This window comes from Sceloporus undulatus, chromosome 8 (assembly GCF_019175285.1).
Source record: "Sceloporus undulatus isolate JIND9_A2432 ecotype Alabama chromosome 8, SceUnd_v1.1, whole genome shotgun sequence".
In the NCBI taxonomy this organism is placed as follows: Eukaryota; Metazoa; Chordata; class Lepidosauria; order Squamata; family Phrynosomatidae; genus Sceloporus; species Sceloporus undulatus.
The window spans coordinates 32,990,823-33,015,227 of NC_056529.1; the positions used below are offsets into that span (position 1 = coordinate 32,990,823).

A 24,405-nucleotide genomic window follows, 5' to 3' on the forward strand; every position below is an offset into this window, starting at 1 on the left:
CTTAGTTTTTACTTCAGAATGCCCTTTTCTGCCTCAGTTTACTCAGAATGCCCGTTTTTTACCTCCGAATATCCATTTCTGCCTGTTTTTACTTCACTTTGTACCTCAGAACTGTCCTTTTTACCTCGATTTTAACCTCAGGCTTAATAATAACAGCAGTAACAACAGTATTAACATTGTAAAGTCGAAGGCTTCCATGGCTGGCATCCATAGATTATAAAACTATCTCATGCAAAAACATGACATTGGGTTAACAATCCTGATTTGGAGGTTCTGCTAAAAAGAGAGTTCACAGTATGAAAACTGTTGTTTTTTTATTTAATGGCACATTGAAGGCACTCATTAAAGAGCTCTCCCTCATTAAAAGCCCTTTGGTTTTGCAGCCAGTCGCTTTCCAGAACCCCAATCTCCTAAATAGGGTTTGATTGCAGATAGTAAAAGGACAACCACTGAGGGGCCAGGTTACCCTCTTTAGGCTCCATCCACACTGCAGAAATAATCCAGGTTGAAACGACTTTAACTGTCATGGTTTATGTTATGGAATTCTGGAAACTGTAGTTTTGTGAGACATTTAGCTGCCTCTGTCAGAGAGCTCTGGTACCACAACAAACTACAGTTCCTAGATTCATAGCATTGAGCCATGATGAGACTTATTGTGAAAGGGCTCTGGGAGTCCCAAGTGAGCACAGTTGACATGAACCAACAGTGTGGCGCGGCAGCTAACAAGCCAATGCGATTTTAGGCTGCACCAATAGAAGTATAGTGTCTATGATCGAGGGAAGTAATAGTGCCACTCTATTCCTGCTTTGGTCAGGCCCCACCTGGATATTGTGTCCCGTTCTGGGCACCACCCAATTCCGAAGGACTTGAGAAACGGAGTGTGTCCAAAGGGGGCAACAAAAATGGTGAAGGGCTCTGGAAATCTGTCCTATATGAAGAGAGACTTAGGGAGCTGGGGATGTTTAGCCTGGAGAAGAGAAGGTTAGAGGTGATATGATAGCCCCTGTTTAAATACTTGAAGGGATGTCATATTGAGGAGGGAATAAGCTTGTTTTCTGCTGCTCCAGAGTACAAGATCCAGAACAATGGGTGCAAGCTAAAGGAAAAGAGATTCCACCTCAACATTAGGAGGAACTTCCTGACAGTAAGATCTGTTTGACAGTGGGACGCACTCCTTCTTCAGAGTGTAATGGAGTCTTCCTCCTTGGAGGTCTTTAAACAGAGGCTGTGGAAGGTCATCTGTTGGGGATGCTTTGATTGAGAGTTCCTGCATGGCAGAATGGGGTTGGGCTGGATCAGGGCCCTTCTTAGGATCTCTTCCAACTCTAGGATTCTATGGCAGTTCAAGTGGTGTCAACCAGGCTTACGTCTACAGTGCGGCTGCAACCCAAGAAAGCATCCGCCAAGAAAACCATCTCAGGTTTAAACATTTCCTTTAGGAAGCGTTGGGACAGGAGCAGGATTCAAGTCACATTGGCTGTGGAGTGTGAGAAGTGTTGTCACTGTATATAGGGGGTTGTTTTTTTAGTGCATTATGGCTGCTATGAGTCTGAGGGTGGAGAGAAGCACCATGAAAGTTGCTGAAGCATTGTGACCAAGAACAACTTACAAATCCTGAAGCCCCAGGTGCTGATCTTGCCTCTATCCTACATAAAGTCAGCATATGGCTTTAGCTACTCCACTCTCTTCTCAGTCTCCTAGTCTGCATCCTGGGGGAATAATAATTCTCACTTGCTTTGTGGTCAGTAATCATAAGTACAGGTCATTTTGGAAGTGCTTGTTTTTTGTTGTTAACTGCCATCAAATCGACTTTGACTTATGAATGAGAGACCTCCAAGTCAACAGCCCTGTTCAGGTCTTGCAGACTCAGAGCTGTGGCTCCCTTGAGTGACTTTGACCATCTGGAACGCAGTCATCCTCTTTTCCTACTGCCTTCTACCTTCTCAAGCATTGCCATCATTGTCTTTTCTAGCGATGGCAAGCCTCCTCTGAACAAATTTTGATACGAAAATCCCACACTAAGTTCGCTTTAGGGTTGCCATATGTCAAGAACGACTTGAAGGCGCACAAAACCAGCACTCTCGACTTCTAGGGAGAGTTCAAGCTTGATTTCATTTGCAACTCATTGATTTGTCTTCTTAGGAGTCCATGACATCCTAGAACTCTTCTCTAGCACCACATTCATATGAGTTGGTTTTCTTCCCTTCGCCTTTCTTCACTGTACAGCTTCCACAACCATACATAGAAATGGGAAATACAATGGCATTACCTGTCCTACTTTTAGTATTTAATGATACATCGTGACACTTCGGGATCCTGTTTGGTTCCTTTATAGCTAACACAACAACTGCTAAGTAACATGGTTCAAACTGTTATTCTTTCCTCCTCCTTTTGCGTTGTGTGTATTTGTCTCTTTATCTGGTGCTTGTGCCGGAGCTTTCCTTCTCGTACCTTTCTTAGGGTCAGGCACTGTGAAACCTAATTTCAAGAATGATCTTCAGTATCCAGCACCTACAGAGTGAGTTCTTTCCCATTCCCTTTACACACCTAAACCTTTTGTGGCTGTCACTATGATACTCAATTGTGTCTGGATTTATACTAGCTGTCACACAGATTATGATCTTCATATTGCCTATAAAGAGGTCAGAAGGGGAAAACCTATCCACATCCTTTCTGTCCTTTAAGTAGGTGACTAAACTGTACAGACCATTAGCCTGATGAACCCCTTTAGTCTCATTGTCTCTGTTACGCCATTCCTCTTCCCTTTCTAAAGCTTGGCTCAGATGTCTGGCAGTCTTGGACCCTCACTTTGGTGTGACATTTCTCTCCTGACACTTTTCCAGTCATGGTAGCTTTTCTCTTTGGTATGAGAGCACTTTACCTTCCTCCTTTTCTGTTCCTGGGCTTCTCTGTGGCATGATACATACAAGTTCACACCCTTCTGCTCTTTGTTAATTAATCTTGAGCCACCGCCTGTTCCTTGTAGTTGCAGCGGCTGACATGATTTACAATTTTGCAGCTCTCAGTAAGCCTGCACCGAAGGGTGGGGGGGGAATATCCTTTTTAACCACTATTGTTAATACACCGGAAAGGAGTTTCTAGAGAGTTTTTAACAGAATTTGACTCCTACTTAGTGCTTACCCCATGAATAGCCACTCCTTTGGGGAGCATCCTGATCCAATGCAAGTGAGAGCTTTGAATGAACGATAAAGAAAGGAACCTAGCTGCATCTCTGTGAGATCTTTGGCAGAGCGGGGAAATGGAAATGAAATGGAAACAACCAATATAGCAGGGTTGTCTTGTGAATTATAATTAACCTTCATTGATCTGGAAAGTTGAATAGAACACAGTTGTTTTCTTAACATACACACTCTTGTAAGGGATCTATGAAATGAGAGATAGGAGTAGGGCGGTGGTACTCAATCATTTTACCCTTGAGACCCCCCTTTACCTCGGCATACGAATGTCGCGCCCCCTTCAACATAGTATATGAATATTCGTGTGCATATTTTCATTTACACATGTATTCATATTTTAACATTTTATGAGAAAATAACATTCAAATTAGAACAGTTTAAGTAAATTCACTCATTTAACCCAACTCATATGTAAATTTTACACATAAAAAGGTTTGGGAAGAGGAGGGATCAAGACCTCGAAGTATTGCCCCCCCCTTTTGAGCAACGCTTGTTCCTTCGGGGGGTCCTGCCCCACTGTTTGAGAACCCCTGGACCAGGGGACCATGTGGGGAATTTGAGATCTGCTTGTGTGTCCCTGTACATACAAACTGCAGGTAAATGTTTGCAAGAAGAGGCAGATCAGTTGACTCAGGGTTTATCTCTTCCTTGACCAGGACTTATGGTAGATGTGCCTGTACTTGGTCTTATGGGTAGAGGGTCTGCAAACCCTGCCCTATGAAGAACAACTCAGGGATCTGGGGATGTTTAGCCTGGAGAAGAGAAGGTTAAGAGGTGATATGATAGCCCTGTTTAAATACTTGAAGAGATGCCATATTGAGGAGGAAGCTAACTTGTTTTCTGCTGCTCCAGAGACTAGGACCTGGAGCAATGGATGCAAGCTGCAGGAAAAGAGATTCCACCTCAACATTCGGAGGACCTTCCTGACAGTAAGGGCTGTTCGACAGTGGAACACACTCCCTCTGAGTGTAGTGGAGTCTCCCTCCTTGGAGGTCTTCAAACAGAGGCTCAGTGGCCATCTTTCGGGCATGCTTTGATTGAGAGTTCCTGCATGGCAGAATGGGGATGGACTGGATGACCCTTGTGGTCTCTTCCAGCTCTATGATTCTATGATTCAGGTACTCTACAGACGTTTTGGACTGTAGTACCTATAAGCATAACCAGTGTTTAGGGATTATTGGAATTGTAATTGACAAGATCTAGAACAGTGGTTCCCAACCTGTAGGTCGGGACCCCTTTTGGGGTCGAACGACCCTTTCACAAGCGTCACCTAAGACCATCAGGAAACACATATTTGCATATAGCAATGAACATGATTGTATGATTGGGGGTCACCACAACATGAGGAACTGTATTAAAGGGTTGCGGCATTAGGAAGGTTGAGAACCACTGATCTAGAAGGTACCTACCCATCACATGCGCCCCCCCTGCCCCGTTTTCAGATTAGGTGTACCCATGACAACCAAGAGGATGAGGGGACTTATCAGTAGTCATTGGCCTGCTCCCCCCTCACCCCACCCCACATCTCTCTGTGTGTACGGATGTGTGTTTCTCCCTCTAATAGAACAGCCATTGCGATAACACTTGTATTTGGCAGTCCAGAGAATTTAAAGCTGTTTGCGTTTCACACTTTCTAAACAACCAGGCAGAAAATGCACAGTAAATAAGACATCTTTTATTTTCCTCCAGGACCCCAGCATATTTTGACAAGAAGATTATTCACAAAGGATGGAGAACCTGCTGTGAGACGTCTGATTCTTCCTTGCTTTGTGCCTGCCTTTGGAAAGACGTCGCCGTGCAAATTCTCCCCAAATTGCCCCTGGACGTTTTGATATTTTGTGCACCTTTCAGGCTGGCTGTGTGGTTAATATGCAGATTGCACTTCTTCACTAATGAGAGGGAGAATGGGGACCCAGGGCAGCCCTGTGAAGAGCTATGATTATCTGCTCAAGTTTTTGTTGGTGGGAGACAGTGATGTGGGCAAAGGCGAGATCCTGGAAAGCCTTCAAGACGGAGCCTCAGAATCGCCTTATGCCTACAGCAATGGTAAGCAGTTTGGATAAAACCACTAAAGCCAATATCTTGCAGTAATGACGGGTGCTGATTTCCTCGCTGCTAGAATATGGTTTTACAGCATGTTATAAAGCAAGTTGGTCTCACATACCTTGAAAACAAACACTTTGTGAGGAATGACTTAAGATTTTAAAAAGCACGCACAATCGCTTAGGGGATATGTTCTGTTGTATCTTGGGTTTATATTTTATTACTGCGGGTGAAGGTGGTTAAGTAGTACCAATTCAAGTGTCACATTAGTGTGGATGCAAAAGTTGTGTGTCCTTGTTCTTAAAATCCTGATGCTGTGTAGGAGAAATTTTGGATAAGTATTGTAGTGTACTTTTAAATGTTCGGTTATAATACTGGATTCTGCAGTGCTAAAGAAGACTGTGCAGGAGCACTACACGGTGCTTTTTGGATTTCAGGTAATGAAGAAAGAGGAGTGAAATGCTACTTTGTAGAGGCATGATTCAAAACCTGATGAAGCTAAAATGTAAATTCCAAAGATGTATGTACAACTGACAACCAGATTAACTCAAAATATTTGGGCACAAAGAGTGAAGTGCCACGTCTTGTTCCTTCCTGAACAGATATAGTCTCTTTTTTTAATGAAAAGCTGACAGACCATTAACTGTTGTGTCGCAAGGCTATAATTAAGAGCCAAGATGTAGTACCATACTTTCCCCTGTGTCTTTTATGGTAGTTAAAGAGTAACACTGCCTGGCAGGGTCTGTGTCCAATCTGTCATAGCTCTAACCATTTTAAATGTAGAATTATGACCCCAGGGGCTTGACAACAGAAGGCAAATCCTTGCGCTGGTTTTGGTTCCAAGGCTTTAAACACTTGGCACCTGGTGCCTGCCTTGAAAGCAAAAGTCCCCGATGCTGAGACTATACGTGATAAAAGCAGATCTCTTTGTTAGACATGCAGCTACTCCAGTTACATATAAAGGAGATGGATGTCCATTTTCAAAGCAAGATGGGGGCATGAGAGTTGACTTTGTACCTTGTGCCACCTCATGGACTCTCTTTTCTTTCCCTGCTCCTATGTGTTTTTCTCCAGTCAAGCTCCTTGCTGATATTGTAAGCTGAGCAGAAAAGCATCTGGAAAAAGAAGTCAGAAAAGCAGGGAGCTAAATGGTAGGAGTGAGCATGCAGCCCATGCGCATGCATCTCTCTTGCTCCAAATATCGAATTGTGCCATGTACTAGATGTGATGGTGACAGATCTAGGTTTAAACAGTTGCTTTTTTGTCACTGCGTGAAGTTTAAGCCTGAGAATCTGATAGTGGTTTCATTTGTAGATTCTCACAATCTTCTCTGACTATTACTACAAAAGTACTCCAGGTGTTGTCTAAGCACTGTAGGTGAAAGTAATGGCATGAGGGAAGAAGACAGGATTATGTACAATTCCACTCAGATGGGAATGAGCAAAAACCTTAATGGCTAGTTGTCTAGGGCTGCATCCACATTGGAGAAATAACCCGGTTTGGCACTGCTCCGCTCTGGACCCCACAACAAACTCCAACTCCCAGAATTCCATAGCCTTGAGCCAGGGCAGTTAGAGCGGTGCCAAACCGGGTTATTTCTTTAGTGTGGATGCAGCCTTGATGTAAGTTCCATGGGAGAAAGGTGGGATATAGATCCAAAAATAAATGATTGAAAATAAAATACCGTAGGTAACAAAGATGAGTGATTGTATTTCTTAAAAGTACAGACAACCTCTTGTTAATAAGCTCCCTTGGTAGGCAAGAAGAGCATTTATTCAGATTATATAAAATCATCTTCAAATATCACACCAAGCAAGTCAATATCATTTAAATCTGAAAAGGAACAGCAAGTATCCAATGTTCTGCAAAAATAATCTGGTTTGACAGCGCTTTAACTGCCATGACTTAATGCTGTGGAATTCAGGGAATGGTAGTTTGTTGGGCATCATCGCTCTTCTGACAGAGAAGCTTAAATGTCTCACAAAACTATACAGTTTCCAGAATTCCTTACCATTGTTCCATTGAGCTAAAGTGGATTATTTCTGCAGTGTGGATGCCGCCCCAGTTGGAAGTGTTCTGCTTTATGCATTTGTTCCACATTTGAGTAGGTTGTATTTGGTTAGTGCTGCCTAAGGAATTATAATGAATTGTCAGTTGATAACTTCCTGAGCACATACTAACTACACCTCTAACACCAATAACTGCTTAAACGTCCTTATCTCTTCCTAACTTCTTATCTCTGTAGCTGCTATTACTGTATAAGATTATCATTGTGTGCTAAGTGCCTGACTGGTGGGGTTTGGGTGTGCTGTTTTGGTATAGTGCTTGGGGAAATGCACTAAACTGTAAATATTCATTTTTTGGAAATGATCAAGAAGCTGATTTGTTGTGGATGACAAATGTGCTTGAGGATAACAGTGCCACAGTCTGTTTTGTAGATTTGGCTTTCTTAACGTTAGATTGTCAGCCCTTCACTGGAGCATAAATTCTTGGTAAAATATATTGATGGTGCTCTCTTAGTGCAGTGGTTCCCAACCTTCCTAATGCCGCGACCCTTTAATACAGTTCCTCATGTTGTGGTGACCCAAACCCATGAAATTATTTTCATTGCTACTTCATGGAGCCCTGGTGGAGATGGAGCCCTGGTGGCGCAGTGGTGAAATGCCTGTACTGCAGCCATTCACTCAAAACCACAAGGTTGCGAGTTCAAGACCAGCAAAAGGGCCCAAGCTCGACTCAGGCTTGCATCCTTCCGAGGAGGGAGCTAAAATGAGTACCCAGACTGTTGGGGGCAAATTAGCTGACTTGCTAATTAGCTTACTTGCTGTTCACCGCTATGATCTTTGGAATAGCAGTATATAAATAAAACAAATTAATTATTATTATAACTGTAATTAAATACAGGTTTTCCAGTGGTCTTAGGCAACCCCCATGAAAGGGTCCCAAAGGGGTCCCGACCCACAGGTTGAGAACCACTGCCTTAATGCATTCTATTCTCAGTTAAATGTGAGAAGCACATTGGACTTAGGGCCAGTACAGACCAGAAAAAAGAGGTGGCTTCCCGGCGTCTTGGGGGTGTGGCGTCCACATGCCGCATGCCCTGATTCCACCGCCAAGCTGGTGTCATGCTGCACACCCAACCACACAGTGGGCAGCATTTCGGCGGCACGGCATTTAGATGCCATACACTAACAAAATGTGGGAAAACCACCACCAAAGGTTTTTCCACACTCAAAGGGTGGCCAGAAGCCACTCCTTTGGGGCGGTTTGTTTCACCCCTTAGTATCAGGAGATACTAAGTCCAAATGTGAGAGCCAGCATGGTGTAATGGTTTGGGAGTTGGACTAGGATTCTGGAGACCAGAGGCATGGAAAATCCACTGGATGATGCTGAGCAAATCACAATCTCTCCTCCACAGAGGATGGCAAAGGCAAACCCCCGCTGAACAAATCTTGCCACAAAAGCCCCACTATAGGTTTGCCTTAGGGTCCCCATGAAGGCACTCAACAAGAAATCAGGATGTGTGCATTCGTATAGGTGTATTGGTAACCACCAACTTAGATAGTTTTAAAAGAGGCTTGGAGAACTTCCTGAAGGATATGGTTTTTGATGGCTGCTGGACATGATGAAGATATCCTGCATTTAGGATCCAAGGCAGCATGCCTTTGGATACTAGTTGCTAAACAGCAATATAGTAGGAGAGGATATTGGCTTCATGTCCAAATTTGGGGTTTTCCAGAAGGATTGGATTGCTCACCTTGGAAAGTAAAATACGGGACAAAATAAGTACTGACTAGTTGCTATTTATTAATTTTCAGATATTTTTTATCTCTGATCATAGCGCTTCTATCTTTAAAGTAGCATTCTGGTGATAAAATGCTACATTTTGTTTCCTGGCTTAAAGTAGACAGGCTTGTAATGCTGCCCCCCAAACCACAAAATTGAAACATCATGCCAAAGCTCTTGCGCAAAGCCCAGAAACTGCTAAACACATTCTATTCTCTATTTTAACCAGATGCTCTGTTAAGCCACCCTTTTTCATTCTCCGTACAGTTTGTTTCCACCATTAAGTCACCTCAATTTCAAGTCAATTGTCAGCATTTTAGGAAAGCCAGCTGAGATCTAATGAGTGAAACTGATCATAGAAATGTTGATAATCAGTTTCAGAAAAGCAACAACACTTTAGTTTTTAATAGCATATCTTGCTCTTTCAAAAAGGGGACTTTGGGGGCAAGTATGTAGAAACTAAGTTGCTGTCTAGAATGTGGGACTTTGTTAGTCTTGAGTTAAAAAACAAAGGTTACCTTGTTATAATGGACCATCAAAACAACTAACAGTACACAACAGCTCACTTATTTTACTGACATATTTAGTAGGCTTTCTTGAGTGTAAAGGATTGCACTTGTTTCTTTTGTATTTTTGTGTGAGCCTCATAGACTGTTAGAGTTGGAAGGGCCCACAAGGTTATTGGGTTGCAAGTGGAAACTCTGTAATGAAGCACTTAAAGATTCATCTCTTTGTGGGAGTGAATAGTAATTATTATTTGTTGCCAATGGATGCAGCTGCGTAATGAGGAACTTTCTTGTCACCTTAAAACAGTGCTCACTTTCTTGAACTTGCTTTGTGTGTGCTTTGCTGTCTTCTCATTGCACATATTGGACTGTGTCTTTTCTTCTGGCTGTGAGCCATTCCTTCTTTGCAAGTGTTGCTGAAGCTCCAGGAAGAAATACTGCAGCACTCAGCTTGCCTAGAGCATCTCTGTTAGTGAAACACTTCATGAAGGTCTAGGAAATAGTTAGAGAACAGGCTAAAACCTAATTCCTCTGATCCATCACAACCTCAGCTTTGGACCAGTCTCCTTTATGTCTATCATCCAGGTAAATGTCCAGGGGAAATGCTAAAGGAGGAGTGTAGTAGTAGACCTTATTCCATAAACACCCAGCCCATCCTTGATGCGAAGGTCTTCTTGCTCAGATGCACAATCATTCTGTGCCACTACAGATGTGGCTTTCAGTTGGAGACAAGTTGAACATGAGACAGAAGTGCATGATATGTCACAAATCAAACCCTGTAATTTAAACTCTAGCTACTGCATAACTCAGATCCAGTTTGTTCCTTTTGGATTAGTATTCTGTTGGTTTGCATAGTGGATAGATGAATCATCTGAAATTATTTTCTTCTCTGGAGTATTTGACAAGAGATACACGTAACAGTATAACTAAAGGTTCAGCATCTGCAAGGAATTAACTCAGACCCATGACCATAATGCCTTTCCATATACTGTACAGAGCTGAAACGTTTTTCTCTTTCTCTTTGCCTGGGTTAGCGAGGATGGCTGCATCTACACTGCAGAAATAACACATTGTGACACCACTTTAGCTGCCATGGTTCAGTGCTGTGGAATTCTGGGATTTTTAGTTTTGTGAGAGATTTGGCCTTCTCTGTCAGAGAGCTGTGGTGTCACAACAAATTACAAACCCCAGGATCCCTAGCATTGAGCCATGACATTTAAAGCTGCCTCAAACTGCATTATTTCTGTGCTTGATCAGTGCTTGAAGGCAGGAATCTGCCTCTTGCAGAATCAGAAAATGGACCCATCTAGATCAGTATTAATTCCTCTAACTGACATTTCCTTTCAGATTGAAGGGAGCATTTCCTAGCCATCACTGGACAGTCCAAGGACTGAAGTTGACACGCTTAATGTGTGATTACAGACGGGTTGCTCCGATGCTTTCTACATTTCTGGTTATGTGAGAGGTGTTTTTTCGCCCAAAGTAAATACAAACAAATTAGTCTACAGTAAATATCTTGTTCTTTCCAGGGCCTTGTTCATCAGTCTTTCTAAGATTGTGTAGGTGCAAGTGCAGTGTAAATAGACCTTTGAAGAATTTAGTACCTCATAAAGTTGGGAAAGACATTTAACACATTCTTCCACTGTTAAATGCCATACTGGGTAAACATGGGCTTGACTGTCAATGCAAGTGACTTGCCAGGCGCTTGGACATGCGGCATTTTGAATGTTTGTGAAAAATATGATTTAGCCTTCTAAAAAAATAATTTAACAAATTTGCATCCTTCCCCCCCCCTCCTTTTCTTGGAAACTCCCCTTCGTTGCTTCAAAAATAAACATGAAATTGCTAATGGCACAGCCGTAATTTTTATTGCCTCCTGGCAGAATGGACACAGATAGAAAGGCTGCTGAAAAGATGAGGGGAGTAATATTCCCTCTGTCGCCTGACTCTCAGTTTGTTCCAGCATCCAATTCTGGGGAATGTTGTGAAAACTGCACTTTTAAAATTCTTTTTAAATGAGTGAAATGCTTTTCAAGGTGTGTTTTACACACCCAATTCCTACATGCAGTTGACAGATACCTCACTGAGATCCAAGACACCATTGCGCACCTCTGCTATTTTTATCAGGAGACTTCACAAAGCCTTTGTTGTTTGTGAACTGCTGTTTGCCTTTACTATAAAATGTGCTCTATTTTCATCTTTTCCTCCTATCCTACATTTGAGGCGGGAGTCCTGTCTTCACAAACTTGGAAGAACGTTCAACTAAACAAAGTGGATCATTTGAAGAAGAAAAAACATGAATAGCACTGCTCTCTAAAGTGTCATAAATATGTAAAGGATGACAATTTTGTATGATAAGTTATAAAATGATGCTTTGCACGTTGTGAAAACAGAAAACAAGGTTGTGGTGAAATAGTGTCCAAACATATTGTCAGATCTGGTTGCTTGGACTTCTCCAGTTTTGGTTCTGGCGCATAGCAAAACATATATTCATTAGGTTTCTTGTATTTTGTAAATGCATAAATTGACTTTCAGTAACAGGACACTTGGGCCAGTATGCTATTTGAACATGAGTTATAATAAAGTCTCCTAAACCACTGCAAGGCACACTAAATTTTTGCAAAACTATAAAACTGGGATCCCCTGGACAAATACAATATAAAGATGTTGCCTGTTGCTAAACAGAAAAGCTGACACCAAGTGAGACATTCTGCATCTTAAAGAATCAGAACTGAGGAAAAACCCCTCTCCTGTCATTGCTTGCTTTATTTCAGATCATGGAAGGATTAAGAGGAGGGCCTTGGATTAAGAATGAAGGATTTTAGAAGGCTAATAATACTTTGTCTGACAAGTAGCTGGACATACCAAAATTTAAGGACTTTATAACTAATGTTCAGGATCAGCGCAGCACTTTGCAACATTTCCCATAGCCTGTCTCTCTTTGGAAATGGAAGGCACTACTTAACTGATTTTTCAGGATCATGGAAAAAGTTCTCCTTGGCTGTATCCGCATTGCAGAACTAATTCAGTTTGACATGGATTTAACTGCCATGGCTCAGTGCAATGAAATTCTGGAAAGTATAGTTTTGTGAGATATTTAGTCTTCTCTGTCTGAGAGCTCTGGTGCCACAACAAACTACAGATTCCAGGATTCAAAGGATCGAGCCACAGTAGTTAAAGCAGTGTCAAACTGCATTAATTCTGGAGTGCAGATGCAGCCCATGCCATTTGTAAGCAACAGCTTTTTAATAATATGATAAATAAGGCCAGCATGGTGTAGTTGTTTGAGTGTTAGACTATCACTCTGGGGACCAGGGTTCGAATCCCCACTCAGTCGTGGAAACCCACTTGGTGACGTTGAGCAAGTATTGTGATGTTGGGCGAACCACAATAGCATCAATAGAAGTATCGTATCTAGATCCAGGGAAGTAATAGTGCCACTATATTCTGCTCTGGTCAGGCCCCACCTGGAATATTGTGTCCAGTTCTGGGTGCCACAATTCAAAAAGGACATTGAGAAACTGGAGCGTGTCCAAAGGAGGGCGACTAAAATGGTGAAAGGTCTGGAAACCTTGCCCTATGAGGAACGACTCAGGGAGCTGGGGATGTTTAGCCTGGAGAAGAGAAGGTTAAGAGGTGATATGATAGCCCTATTTAAATACTTGAAGGGATGTCATATTGAGGAGGGAGCAAACTTGTTTTCTGCTGCTCCAGAGACTAGGACCCGGAGCAATGGATGCAAGCTACAGGAAAAGAGATTCCACCTCAACATTAGGAGGAATTTCCTGACAGTAAGGGCTGTTCGACAGTGGAATGCACTCCCTCGGAGGGTGATGGAGTCTCCTTCCTTGGAGGTCTTCAAACAGAGGCTGGATGGCCATCTGTCGACGATGCTTTGATCTGGATTTCCTCCTGCATGGCAGGGGGTTGGACTGGATGGCCCTTGCGGTCTCTTCCAACTCTATGATTCTATGATTCTATGAAAAATAGAGATTATCTTGGAGAAATTAATAGGTAGATTAATATTTCATTTTCAGTTCTTCGAAGATGTATCCTTCGACCATTTTAGAGGGCTGTACCTAAATAACCCTAAAGGCATCAGATCCTGTCTGATCTTGGCAGCTAAGCAGAGTCAGCCCTGGTTAGTACATAAATGGGAGACTGCCAACAAATACCAGAGGAACTGGTGAAACCACTTCTGAGTATTCCTTGCCTAAGAAAATCGTCTGAAAAATTCATGGTGTCTCCATAAGTCGACAGGCAACTTGAAAATGTGTGTGCACGCGCACACACGCACACACACCCTAATGGTAAGGCTATTTCAACATTTGGACTCATTACAAAATTGGCTAAAACATTGTGAATAAAGTCTTGCTCACTACATCCCAAATAACTACAAACTTAATCAACAAGAAATATTTTAGTGGAACACTATAGAATACCAATAAATATCTGCCTCTAAAGCAGTGCTGCTTCAAGTGGTGGCCCCTGAAGTGGTGGCTCTGGTCCCTAGTGAGTTTCCAGGAAACAAATTGTAGGCAGTTGTCATACATACAGTTCTGATCCCAGCAAAAAGATGGTCCCTACATCATCTGGCCTGAGAAGCAGTGCTCTAAAGGGTTGTGAGTGTGACGCAAAGAAAATTCCTTTTCTAAATAGCAGTTGTTTCACGGAAATGTTTATCTCCCATTCTGCTTGCATAGCATTGACATAATAGCTAAAGAATCTTGAGTTGATACCCATTTCCATGTCTTCATTCTTTCTTTTGGCTTTTTTTTGTTTACTTTCTTAAGGTATCTTGTGCAGAAGCAGCATTTTTCTAAAACCATGCCTAATCCAGTTTTACAATTGAGTTGGATTACTCCACATTCTGTTTCTTGGCGTATCAGAATTGAAAGGTATCCCATGGCCAGTGCAGGAATCCACCAAGAAAACACTCCTGCATTGAATTTTCTAACACTGAATCTTCTGTATTGATGCTGCTAAAAGAAAATGGCTTAACTTTGCCCCTCTAAAGTTAACTTGAGCAGCAAGTGCATGCTATTCATTCTTTCTTTGTAAGGATGTGTTAACAGCAGCAAGTGCTTACGGTCCCTAAGACTGATTCTGTTTCAATATATGGCTATTCTCAGTCATGCAAGAATGCAGTATGCAAAGGGATCTTGTAGCACCTTTGAGACTGAGTGAAAGAGGCACACGACATGGTTATACATAAAATGTGGATAGCAACACATGTCTGAAAAGGACTCCCAAAGCAAACTACAACTCTCTCTTTGCTTCTGGTGTGTCAGAATCAATTTGAATTTCTATCCAAATTCAGACTTGGGGAACATTAGCCTGCATAGTTTCAAAAGGATTTGGAAGGGCATTTATTTCAGTGTTTGCACTAGATATGTTTCTGTCGTTTTGTAATCAAAGCAGGGGAGGCGCAGCCTTTCAGAGGCTAGAACTGTGTACTGTTTTAAGATGCTTCACAGAGTGCAGGCCCTTCAATTCCACTTTCTTCTGGATAAAGAAGGAGGCCTGAAAAGAAGTGAGGGCAGCTCTTGGTGGTACTTCCTGTGGTTAAAGAGGAGGCTTTGGTATCCTGCATAGTTTATTTCCATCCTCACCTTAACTAGCAAATACAGACTAAATTGTGCAAAATCAAGCAGATAATTTATGTATGTTGTAGAATTAATTCTGTTCCGACCCCAAACTGTTTGTGTGTTTTCTGCTTTTAAGCAGTGCATTCACATGGTCTGGCAGTGCATTTTTATTGTGAATGGAAAAGCAGCATTTGGATTTGGAAAGCACCTGGATTGTGTCTGCTGAAAAGAACCATTAGAACACTAGAAACTAAAAATGAAGCACATTAAACTAAAGATACACTATCTGGAAACATCTCCAAAGACAGTTCATACACTGAAAGTCAGATAAAACTAACAGCTTCTCCCCTCGCTGGAGAAAAAGCCAGTGGCACATACAAAGCCAATAACGCTCTAACTGTACTATCGAGTCCTAATTTCAAGGTGCTGGTTATAGCTGATAAAATCCTATGTTGCCTGGATACTGTGCATCTGTATCACCCCAGCTGTGAACCACTATCTGGTCTGGATTTTGTTTAATGGGAAGATAAGATCTGTTAAGGTGTAAATATGGTTTTGTCATGATACCTTAGATTTAGAGTTTTCTCCCCAGCAAAATCTGTAGATGGTAAACACATGTCCCAGAGGACTTTATGGACTACAGAGCTGGTGTTGGTGTTAAACATTGTTGAAGTGTGTTAAATGGCTTATATTGGTTATCAAGAAGCAATTTTATATTGGTAGTTTTGTACTTTGTTTTAGATTTTCAGAATTACTGCTGGGATAGAAAAACATGGTTAAAATCTACAAATCAGAGGTTCATAAACACAGGCTGGAAGGGGGCAGACAACTCTCAGACTTTCAAGATGGTCAAGTGTCATTTCTTCACACCTTGGAGAAGATGAAGAGGAAGGAAGACCCTTGCTGCCAAGTTGGAGTAATTTTTGGAAGCATATGGAAGAACTGAACCTCTGCATGATGTCCCAGTAGAGACCCTGCTTGCCCCGACTGAGGAGCAGTAGCCGTCTGTGTCTAGAAACGGTTTGGGCAGCTACCAAAGCCAGCTAGAATGTGTGGACCTTTGTAAAGACTCTCAAATACGAAAAATTCCTCAGGGATTTAAACATTCTTGTTGAACCCTGAAGATTTAAAAGAAATTATCCATGGAAATTGAAAACAATTATATATGGTGTGACAGTTAGGCATCTTCCCTCTCTGCTCCAAGAGAAATAATACAATATATCTGTGCTAGTGCACTGTCATTAATTTTTGATGCTGGATATTCTGGATTCAGCAGTTATTGAAACTGGGTGTTTCCAGAATGCACTTTCTTAAACATTATGACTTTGAGCTGATTAAGAAGTCGCGCCATGCCAAGATTAAACTAAATTTTTTATCCTTGAAGGCAAGTAACCAATAAAAGAGATTGTTTGACAATTGACAATGGATGTCTTGTTAGGGAAAATTAAATGCATTGTGGTTATGTGGCAGGTTTAATGATTAGTCGCTGACTTTCAGATGCTGCACATTTGAGGGCTAAAATCTCTCCCCTTGCTCAGTCTCCTGTCAGAATCAGGCTTCCGTAGTACTTCTTTCCCATGTCATTTTTAATGGTTTTTCCATTAATTCCATTTTAATGGTTTCTCCCTTTGGCAATGTGAATGAAGTTACGTTGGCAGAATCCTTTCATGGGGAGTGTGACCATCAAAACAATGTAGATTCTGGGGTATAATGATGCGTTTTTAAATATACTTTAAGCTTTGTTATTAAAATAGTTTTGACGAAACATGATGATAATTACACATAATAAATCCTTGTAATGCATACATTCTGAAAACCAACAATAAAAACAAAGAATATTATTGACTATGATCGTGAAATATATCACTCCAAATTGTGACTAAAACACTCACTTACTCAAAATTGTTTTCATATATTATTCTCTTTCTATTATATTAAACATATAGTATAATATATCAATTTCACCATAGTAGGAACAGCCCAGATCCTTAAAAACATCTTGTTTATTTGAACCGTGCTCTTCTTGTAACATAATAGAATAAATATGAATTTGCTGGACATATCTAAAATTTCTGATATCCTCCAGATCAGATTTTTTGCATGTTTTTTTCAGATAACCCAAAACTATCCTTACCAGATCTATTGATATTGCTTTATGATGCTAAACTAAAGTCCAGTAAGATTTAACTTGTAACAAATGTGCATTTAAGAGTGCTTGATCTCCAAATCCCCCGCGTTAAGTGTGTGTGTTCTCACGTGTGTATATACACATGAACACATGTGCACGCACACACACAAGAGAGAGATGGGCAGTGAAAAGTGGATAGGAGGAAAATAAACTCATTTGAGATACAGTGCTGGAGAAGAGTGCTGAAGATACTGTGGATGGTCAAAAAGATAAACAGTTGGGTCCTAGAACAGATCAAGCTGAACTCTCCCTGGAAGCCAAGAAGCCTAAATTGAGGCTGTCATACTTTGGCCAGACCATGAGACGGCCCATTAGAAAAGGTCATGATGCTAGGAGAAGTAGAAGGCAATATAAAGAATGCAAGACCGCAACACATGCCAGATGGATAGCCTTAATCAGGGAGATCATGGGCCTTGAACCTGCAGGATCTGAGCAGAGAGAGTGAGAATAGGGAGACCCAGAAATGTCTCATTCGCAGGGTCGCCATGGGTCAAATCTGACTGGAAGGCAGCTAACAACAAAATAACAATATATATACACACCTCATTCTGATTTGTGTTCCATCTGCATCCTCAGAAGTCCAAAAGAACACAAGCATATGGGTACTTAGGTCTGATCTACAGACCTTCTGCACCAAGGTGGTTCCCCTTCAGAGACTGGGGTAATGAGAATCTGCTTTCTGCAAGTGCTGTTAAATCTTTCTCATACAGGATAGAGCTGCTAGGAAGGGATATCAGGTCACTAGTGTTCTATGCATGGCCTGTAGATTGGGGATAGGAGAGTGAATTAAATGGCCCATGTGCCTGAAATATAGAGTGAACTGTTGGCCTTTAAATCATGCATATTGCCCCAAGCAGTGGTGGCCCCATGTACAGGAGAACTCCTGGGCGAATTGCAAGTGTTGGATGGTGATTAAGAAGCCTTTGGGGAGCATTATGTAAGGGAGCAGCCCAGATGAGGTTGTTTAACCCTTTCTTCTCCAACACTGTATGACCTGACATCAGTTATTAGGGGAAAACTAAAGAACTTGAGTAATTTGTCTTGTGGTTTTACAGCTGGAAGCCTAAAACATTCTCTGGCAGCTGCAATCTCTATGAAGAATTCTAAGGATGTGCTCAGCTGCTGGATGGAGTAGCAGTTTGGGGGGGGGGTTATGTCAACTATTCTGTTCCGTGAAGAATAAGAATATGGATGTATGTATATTACCCTTTAGCCTCTTAAATGGGGTATACCTGTAGTTGGATGGGACTGGAAAAACATGTTAACCTCCCTTCCTTTTGCTGAAAAGAAACATCTGGCCCAGAGTTATGGCCACATGTTTCCCTAGATAGTGAACGCAGTAAATGTGAGATAGAAGGTTTCTTCTGTTTTTGTTCTGCTGGTGGAGAAGTTACTGACCTCACAAATTAGACAGCACTGTAGTCACTTTTGTATTCTTTTGTTTGGGGATGAGCATGCAGAAAGGAAGATCTGTAATGAAAATCGGGGTATCTTTTAAGATCTTAATGATACTATGTAGGCTCAAAAGTGATCACCAAGTGATTTACTTAAGAATCTATAATGTCAAGCAGCTCTCGGTGCTATAGCCATCTAATGAGCTCATTCCTTTGAAAGACTGATCAGCATGAAACACATCACACTCCAGAAACCTTCCCAAATCATACTTGGAAGTCACTTCCAGTTGTGATTTTTGGCTGAAATTGCAGTGGTGTAGTCTACTGTGCTTAATTGTGATCGTGTCTGACTTATAGCAATCCCATGAATGAGAGACTTCTATGTTGCCTCTATCATCCATAGCCCTTGCAGACTCAAGGCCCTGGCCTCCTTGATTTGAGTCTGTCCTACCGGTTTCTGTTTTGCTAAGCATTATTGTCTTTTCTAGTGAGTCATTTCTTCTCATGATATGGCCAAGTATGACAGTCAGCTTGGCTTCCAGGGTAGATCCAACCTTCACATGGTTCTTCCTTGACTTAATCTGTCATCTTTTTATCTCTTTTATATAGTTCTTCCATGTATTGTTTCCATTGTCTTTTTATTTGTACTTGGTCATGTAATATGTTCCACTGCTGGTTGTAGAGCATCTTGGTTTAAATTCCCCTTGCATAAGAAAACCCTATAAAATTCACGGGGTTCCCATAAGTGGATTGTTAACTTGAAGGCACATGCACACACAGAAGTTTGACTGTGTATCTCTTAATGTACAGGTGGCTCTTACTATAAGTCTATTTTACTGCATTTTATAATGGAGCTTTCCATGATTTCACAAAGCCGCCTACTTCTGTCCCCGATATCATATTGTTGCTGGTATTTATACCCAGCTTTTTCCCCAAAGCTGGAACTCAAGGGCAGTGGAATAGGTGGAGTGAGAGTCTCATTCTCCCTTAATTTATAGACGTTAGCATCACAGATGCAACCCCCCCCCCCCATATTTAGGAATGGACACTGCATTCCCCATAGACTTAGGGACAGCAGAAATTACTACCCTTGCTTGCTATGAGCCTTCTGAAAAATCTAGCTTCCTGGAAAACAGTTGTATCTTTCTCTAGTCTAGTTGCTATTGTAATAAATAAATACTTTATGTAAGTAATGAGTATTGGAGTGTCTGATCAGTCACTGACCATCTCCTTCTAATCCGACAAATGTTTGCCTGATGCCATTCTATGCGTATTCATTGTTCCCAATTTTTTTTTAACGGTGTGAATAGAGCTTTATTAGTAAGATAAAATGTGAGCACATGACGGAGGAGGATGGCAGACAGGCTTCCAGTCCTCATTGGGTTCCATTTCATAATGCATGGGGCCTCATGAAGACAAAATAAACTATAAAGGGAATTGTTTAATTGTCTCCTGGACCATAGTAATTAGAAACTTTGAAGGATCTTTAAACCGTATCTGCAATAAAGTGGTAAATTTGTGTATGTCCAATTTCCTCTGGTAGCAGCTTCCTGTTGTTGTAAGAGAATCCTGTTTCAGGTCCGTAGGGAACAAACATCTTTTTATAGCCCATACAACATCCATTTCCGTGTAGAATACCGTCATGTAGGGAAATGTGTCCCAAATAGCCATCTGAAATATGATTTCAGAGTAGGAAATCTGTGGAAAAATTACTGATCTAATAATAATGCTTTTTATACTTGCCCTTAACTGCTACATACTGGTATGGCAAAGACAAGTCTTAGTGCCCTTTTCTGAAATAAATAGTTTTTCAAATGAAAAAGCTTTTGTAGTTTAACTTTCTCCACATAACAGAACAAATCCAAAACATTTTTGAGAATACATGTCAATGTAAGGATCCATAAGCAACAAATACGAGCCGTTCTGGTTGAATAAGCAACTGATTAAAAATTGAATTTAAAAACTGCATGTAGAAAGCCAGTGAATAAGATAATAATTCAGTCTTTGTAGAAGTGATCAACTTCTAGTGCTTCCCTGTTTTAATGGTTTCCTTTAAATAGAAAAATTGACAGCAAGAAGTAGCTTGTGATAGAACATATCTGCAAGGTCAGAAGCAATTTTCTCCTCCCTTTTTTAATAGTCTGAGCTCTTTATGGATTGCAGGGCAGTTCTATGTTTCTGCTTGCCTTTTCCCCTCTTGCCCCAAGCATTTGAAATTATCTTTGCTCCATTTTTACAATTACAAGATAGTAGTTTCTGTGGCCATTTGCTGTATGTAGAGATAACCAAGTCTTTCCTTGTGCTACCAATACGTTGATTGTGTGTAAAGTGACCAGGAAATCAGTGACAACGGCCATTTGAATAAACTGATTTGTATAATCTTATATTTTAGTGGTCTGTGTGTCTAATTAATGTTTTCCTCTCTCAGATTTATGTAACTACATATTTTTCTGCAGATTTAGTCGCATGATTTGAAATACAAATTTTGGTTTCCTTATTGCTTTATATCCAGTGACTTAATAACATCCTTACTTTGGCCTATATTAAATGTTCTGGTAAACATTTCCTTGTCTCTAAAAAAAGCTGCTTCATCCCTTTCTTTAAAAAGGGAAAATGTGAGTTTTGCTTAATATGTGTTGTGCTAATCCAACTCCACCTATCTGTCAAACATGCAACCTGTGTCAAATGTAAGTTTACTGCCATTGAATTGACCCTTTGAGACATGTAAATATATCTGAGGAAATGTAGAAAGGGTAGGTTACATCTACCAATGGTGTCATGTGTGTGCACTGTGTCATTGCGAACATGTTGCATTCAGATACACAGCCCACCATAAGCACAACATGTGATAGACTACATACCAAAATGCTAGCTCTGGGAATCATTTGTTACATGTTCAGTTACCTTCAGCAAGTACTCCTGTTCTTCCAATATTTTATGGGTATATCTTGAGCTTGCTGACCTTTTGAGCATTCATATTGGCCAGAGTTGCATAGCAGACATTTTATTGAGCTGAGCTTATGACAGTTGTGTGTCTGTAGCATACCAGTAACCCCTTTCCTCCTCCCTTAAAAATGCAAAATGTAAAAGCATTCTATGAGGCAAAAACTGTTTTTGATGTCTGCAACAACTAGATGGATGGTGAGCCAAGAATCTCATCACATTAGTGCTATTCTCTGGAGGGTCTTGCGGATGAGCCTCAGTGGGTTTATTATTCTCTGCCATCTGCAAGACTCACGTCCAATTGCAGATATGCCTCTAGGGTTCCAAAATGGTGCACCTTCTGGACTGGTCCTATCTGGTATTTGAACAGTAATTGCTGATTTTAACAGACGGCTACACTAGCTTTTATTATTTTTAAATTTTACTAAATAGTTAAATTGAGTTTTATGCACCTAAATTATTATTTCAAAGGGATCTGAGTCTAGAAGTCTGCATTTCTTGGTAGTGTGTCTTTCTCTAAGACTGTACACAACTAACAGGGTGATTAATTTTCCCTGTTCTTAGAAAGACTTCTCTTGGTTATGTAAAGTGCTGGAGTGACATTTGTGAAAGCACTTTGCTAAGTATCCATATCTTTCGCCATCCTGTGTTTGAAGCAGCTTACAAGCCTAATTACAAGTACAACATCTGCTGTTTCATTTTTAATAAGAGATATTCATCAATGGAAACATCTTAGGCCAACAGCAGATAAAATTCCTGACCCAGCTGACCTCTGCCCAAAAAACAAAAAACTACACTACATCCTCTTCTGAAAGCCAGTCAGGGTTGTGCTTTGACAGATACCTAGGAAACCATTCTGTCAGTCCTGGGGATGTCCCCAGAAGAAGCACTGCCCATTGCTGAGAGTTAGCTTCATCCAGTGAGAAATGCTCAACTTAATTTATAGAAAGAAAGCCTTTGAGGAAAGTCAGACCTGAAGATGTGTAGGTTGAGAACCTGAGGGAGATGCTTATTACCTTTGCTAAATTGTTAATTAGATTTTTCTGTTAACATATCTTATTCCTGAATGAAATTGGAATATCTTGACTCCTGCATACAAATCATCACTGATCTTTGAAGACCACTAGTCAAGCTATACCACCAACAAAACGTCAGTGTTTCCATTTGAAATTTGTGCGTTAAAAGGTTCATGGTCACTTCTCTATCCTGTATTTTGTGCCTTTCTTACATGTGTGTGAACAGTTTCCCAAGCTGCTCTGATCCTTGGAAAGACAGCAGAGAAATATTTTACATTTCCCAGGATACTTGTATTTTGGAAGGTTTTTTTCTCCTGTGGGTTTTTTCTTGAAAAGGCATCTATGGCCTGTTACAGACTGCCAAAATAAAGCTGCTTCGGGTCTCTTTGGAGGTATGCTATTTAAATGATGCATGGGTCCTAAGAGTCCGGAGGTCGCGCCAAAGCCACACTCCCTTCCTAAGCACTGGAGGGCAGCTTTGGTGCAGCTTCCGGATTCTTAGGATGCATGCATCATTTAAATAGCATACCTCCAAAGAGACCCGAAGCAGCTTTATTTTGGCAGTCTGTAACAGGCCATAATTTTTTTTCTCCAAGAACATAGCATGTTTGAGCTTTCCTCCTGAGCAGTGGCTCAGTACTGCTTCATATGTAATGCAACACTGGTAATAATCAACAGATTGTTCAAAGTACACTGTAAATGGACTGTAAAAACAAGTGATTATTGTTTGCAGATTATTGTCTGCAGGTGATTATTTTTGTTTGGTCATCTTTGTCCATCTGAAAGATGGCCAAGAACTAAAGTGGTGAATTTTTAGTAGCATCATAACCTCCAAGGTTACAGGGTGTTTGTTAATGCATGCATGTTCATAGCATTATGCCCACCTTTTTTTGCTTCCGCTGGATGTTGTTAAATAACAGTGTGCATGAATGGCATGAGAGGAGCTTGAGCATTTAGGATAATAAAGCATTTTTAATTTTAAGTTGACTGTGCTCAAAGTTGAAAACAGCCCAGACTGGTTCTCCAGGTTTGCCAGTGCAGCAATTCCAGGAGGGTATAGGTAACATCCTTGGGGTTAAATGCTGTGCGTGTCTTCCTTCCTTGTCCTGAAGAAATGTAGTTGCCACAACAAAGTTTCCTGCAAGCAGACACTCCAGTGGATTCCTAAGGGCTATCTTTTACTTTACTTTTCTGTATTTGCTTTTGTTTCATTTGCCTTTTGATGACATACTTAGAGAAACATAGGTATGAGTTTTCTTCATGTGGCAATGGTGATTCTGGAATACAGATCCGGATCCAAGGCCTGCATGGTTTGTGACCTATTGAAATGAATTCAGCCTGCCAGCTATGTATCATGGCCCATCCTGGATTTCATGAGCCTTTCCCTTTTCCTCTCAGGGACTGCAAAACATTCAAACCCCTGGTGACCACACTAACGTGGCATTTCTCTTGGAATACCATGTTGGGTAGGTCTGCTATAAGTAGTGATGTCAAACTTGGCTTGGACACTGTCTCCTGGCAGTGAGCACGTCCAGATAACACTATGTGTAAACATGACTTTCAACATTTGGTTTGATTTTACAATATATTTACTGTATCATTGTACGTGTTGTGTGGCTACAAGTCATTTCTGACTTATGGCGACCATAAGGTGAACCTAACATGAGGTTTTCTTGGCAAGATTTGTTCAGAGGAAGTTTACCATTGCCTCCCCCTGAGGCTGAGAGAATGTGACTTGCCCAAG

General features: G+C 41.1%; 1 protein-coding gene across 1 annotated transcript in view; it reads left to right on the plus strand.

The window, feature by feature from the left end:
- Nucleotides 1-4,858: 4,858 nt before the first annotated feature.
- The window catches only part of RAB40C (RAB40C, member RAS oncogene family), a 37,122-nt gene continuing 17,575 nt past the window's right edge, over nt 4,859-24,405 (plus strand). Inside the window, exon 1 of the mRNA XM_042438087.1 lies at nt 4,859-5,243. Within this exon, the coding sequence (XP_042294021.1) occupies nt 5,090-5,243 (154 nt within the window). The 5' untranslated portion in view covers nt 4,859-5,089. The remainder of the gene's footprint in view (nt 5,244-24,405) is intronic.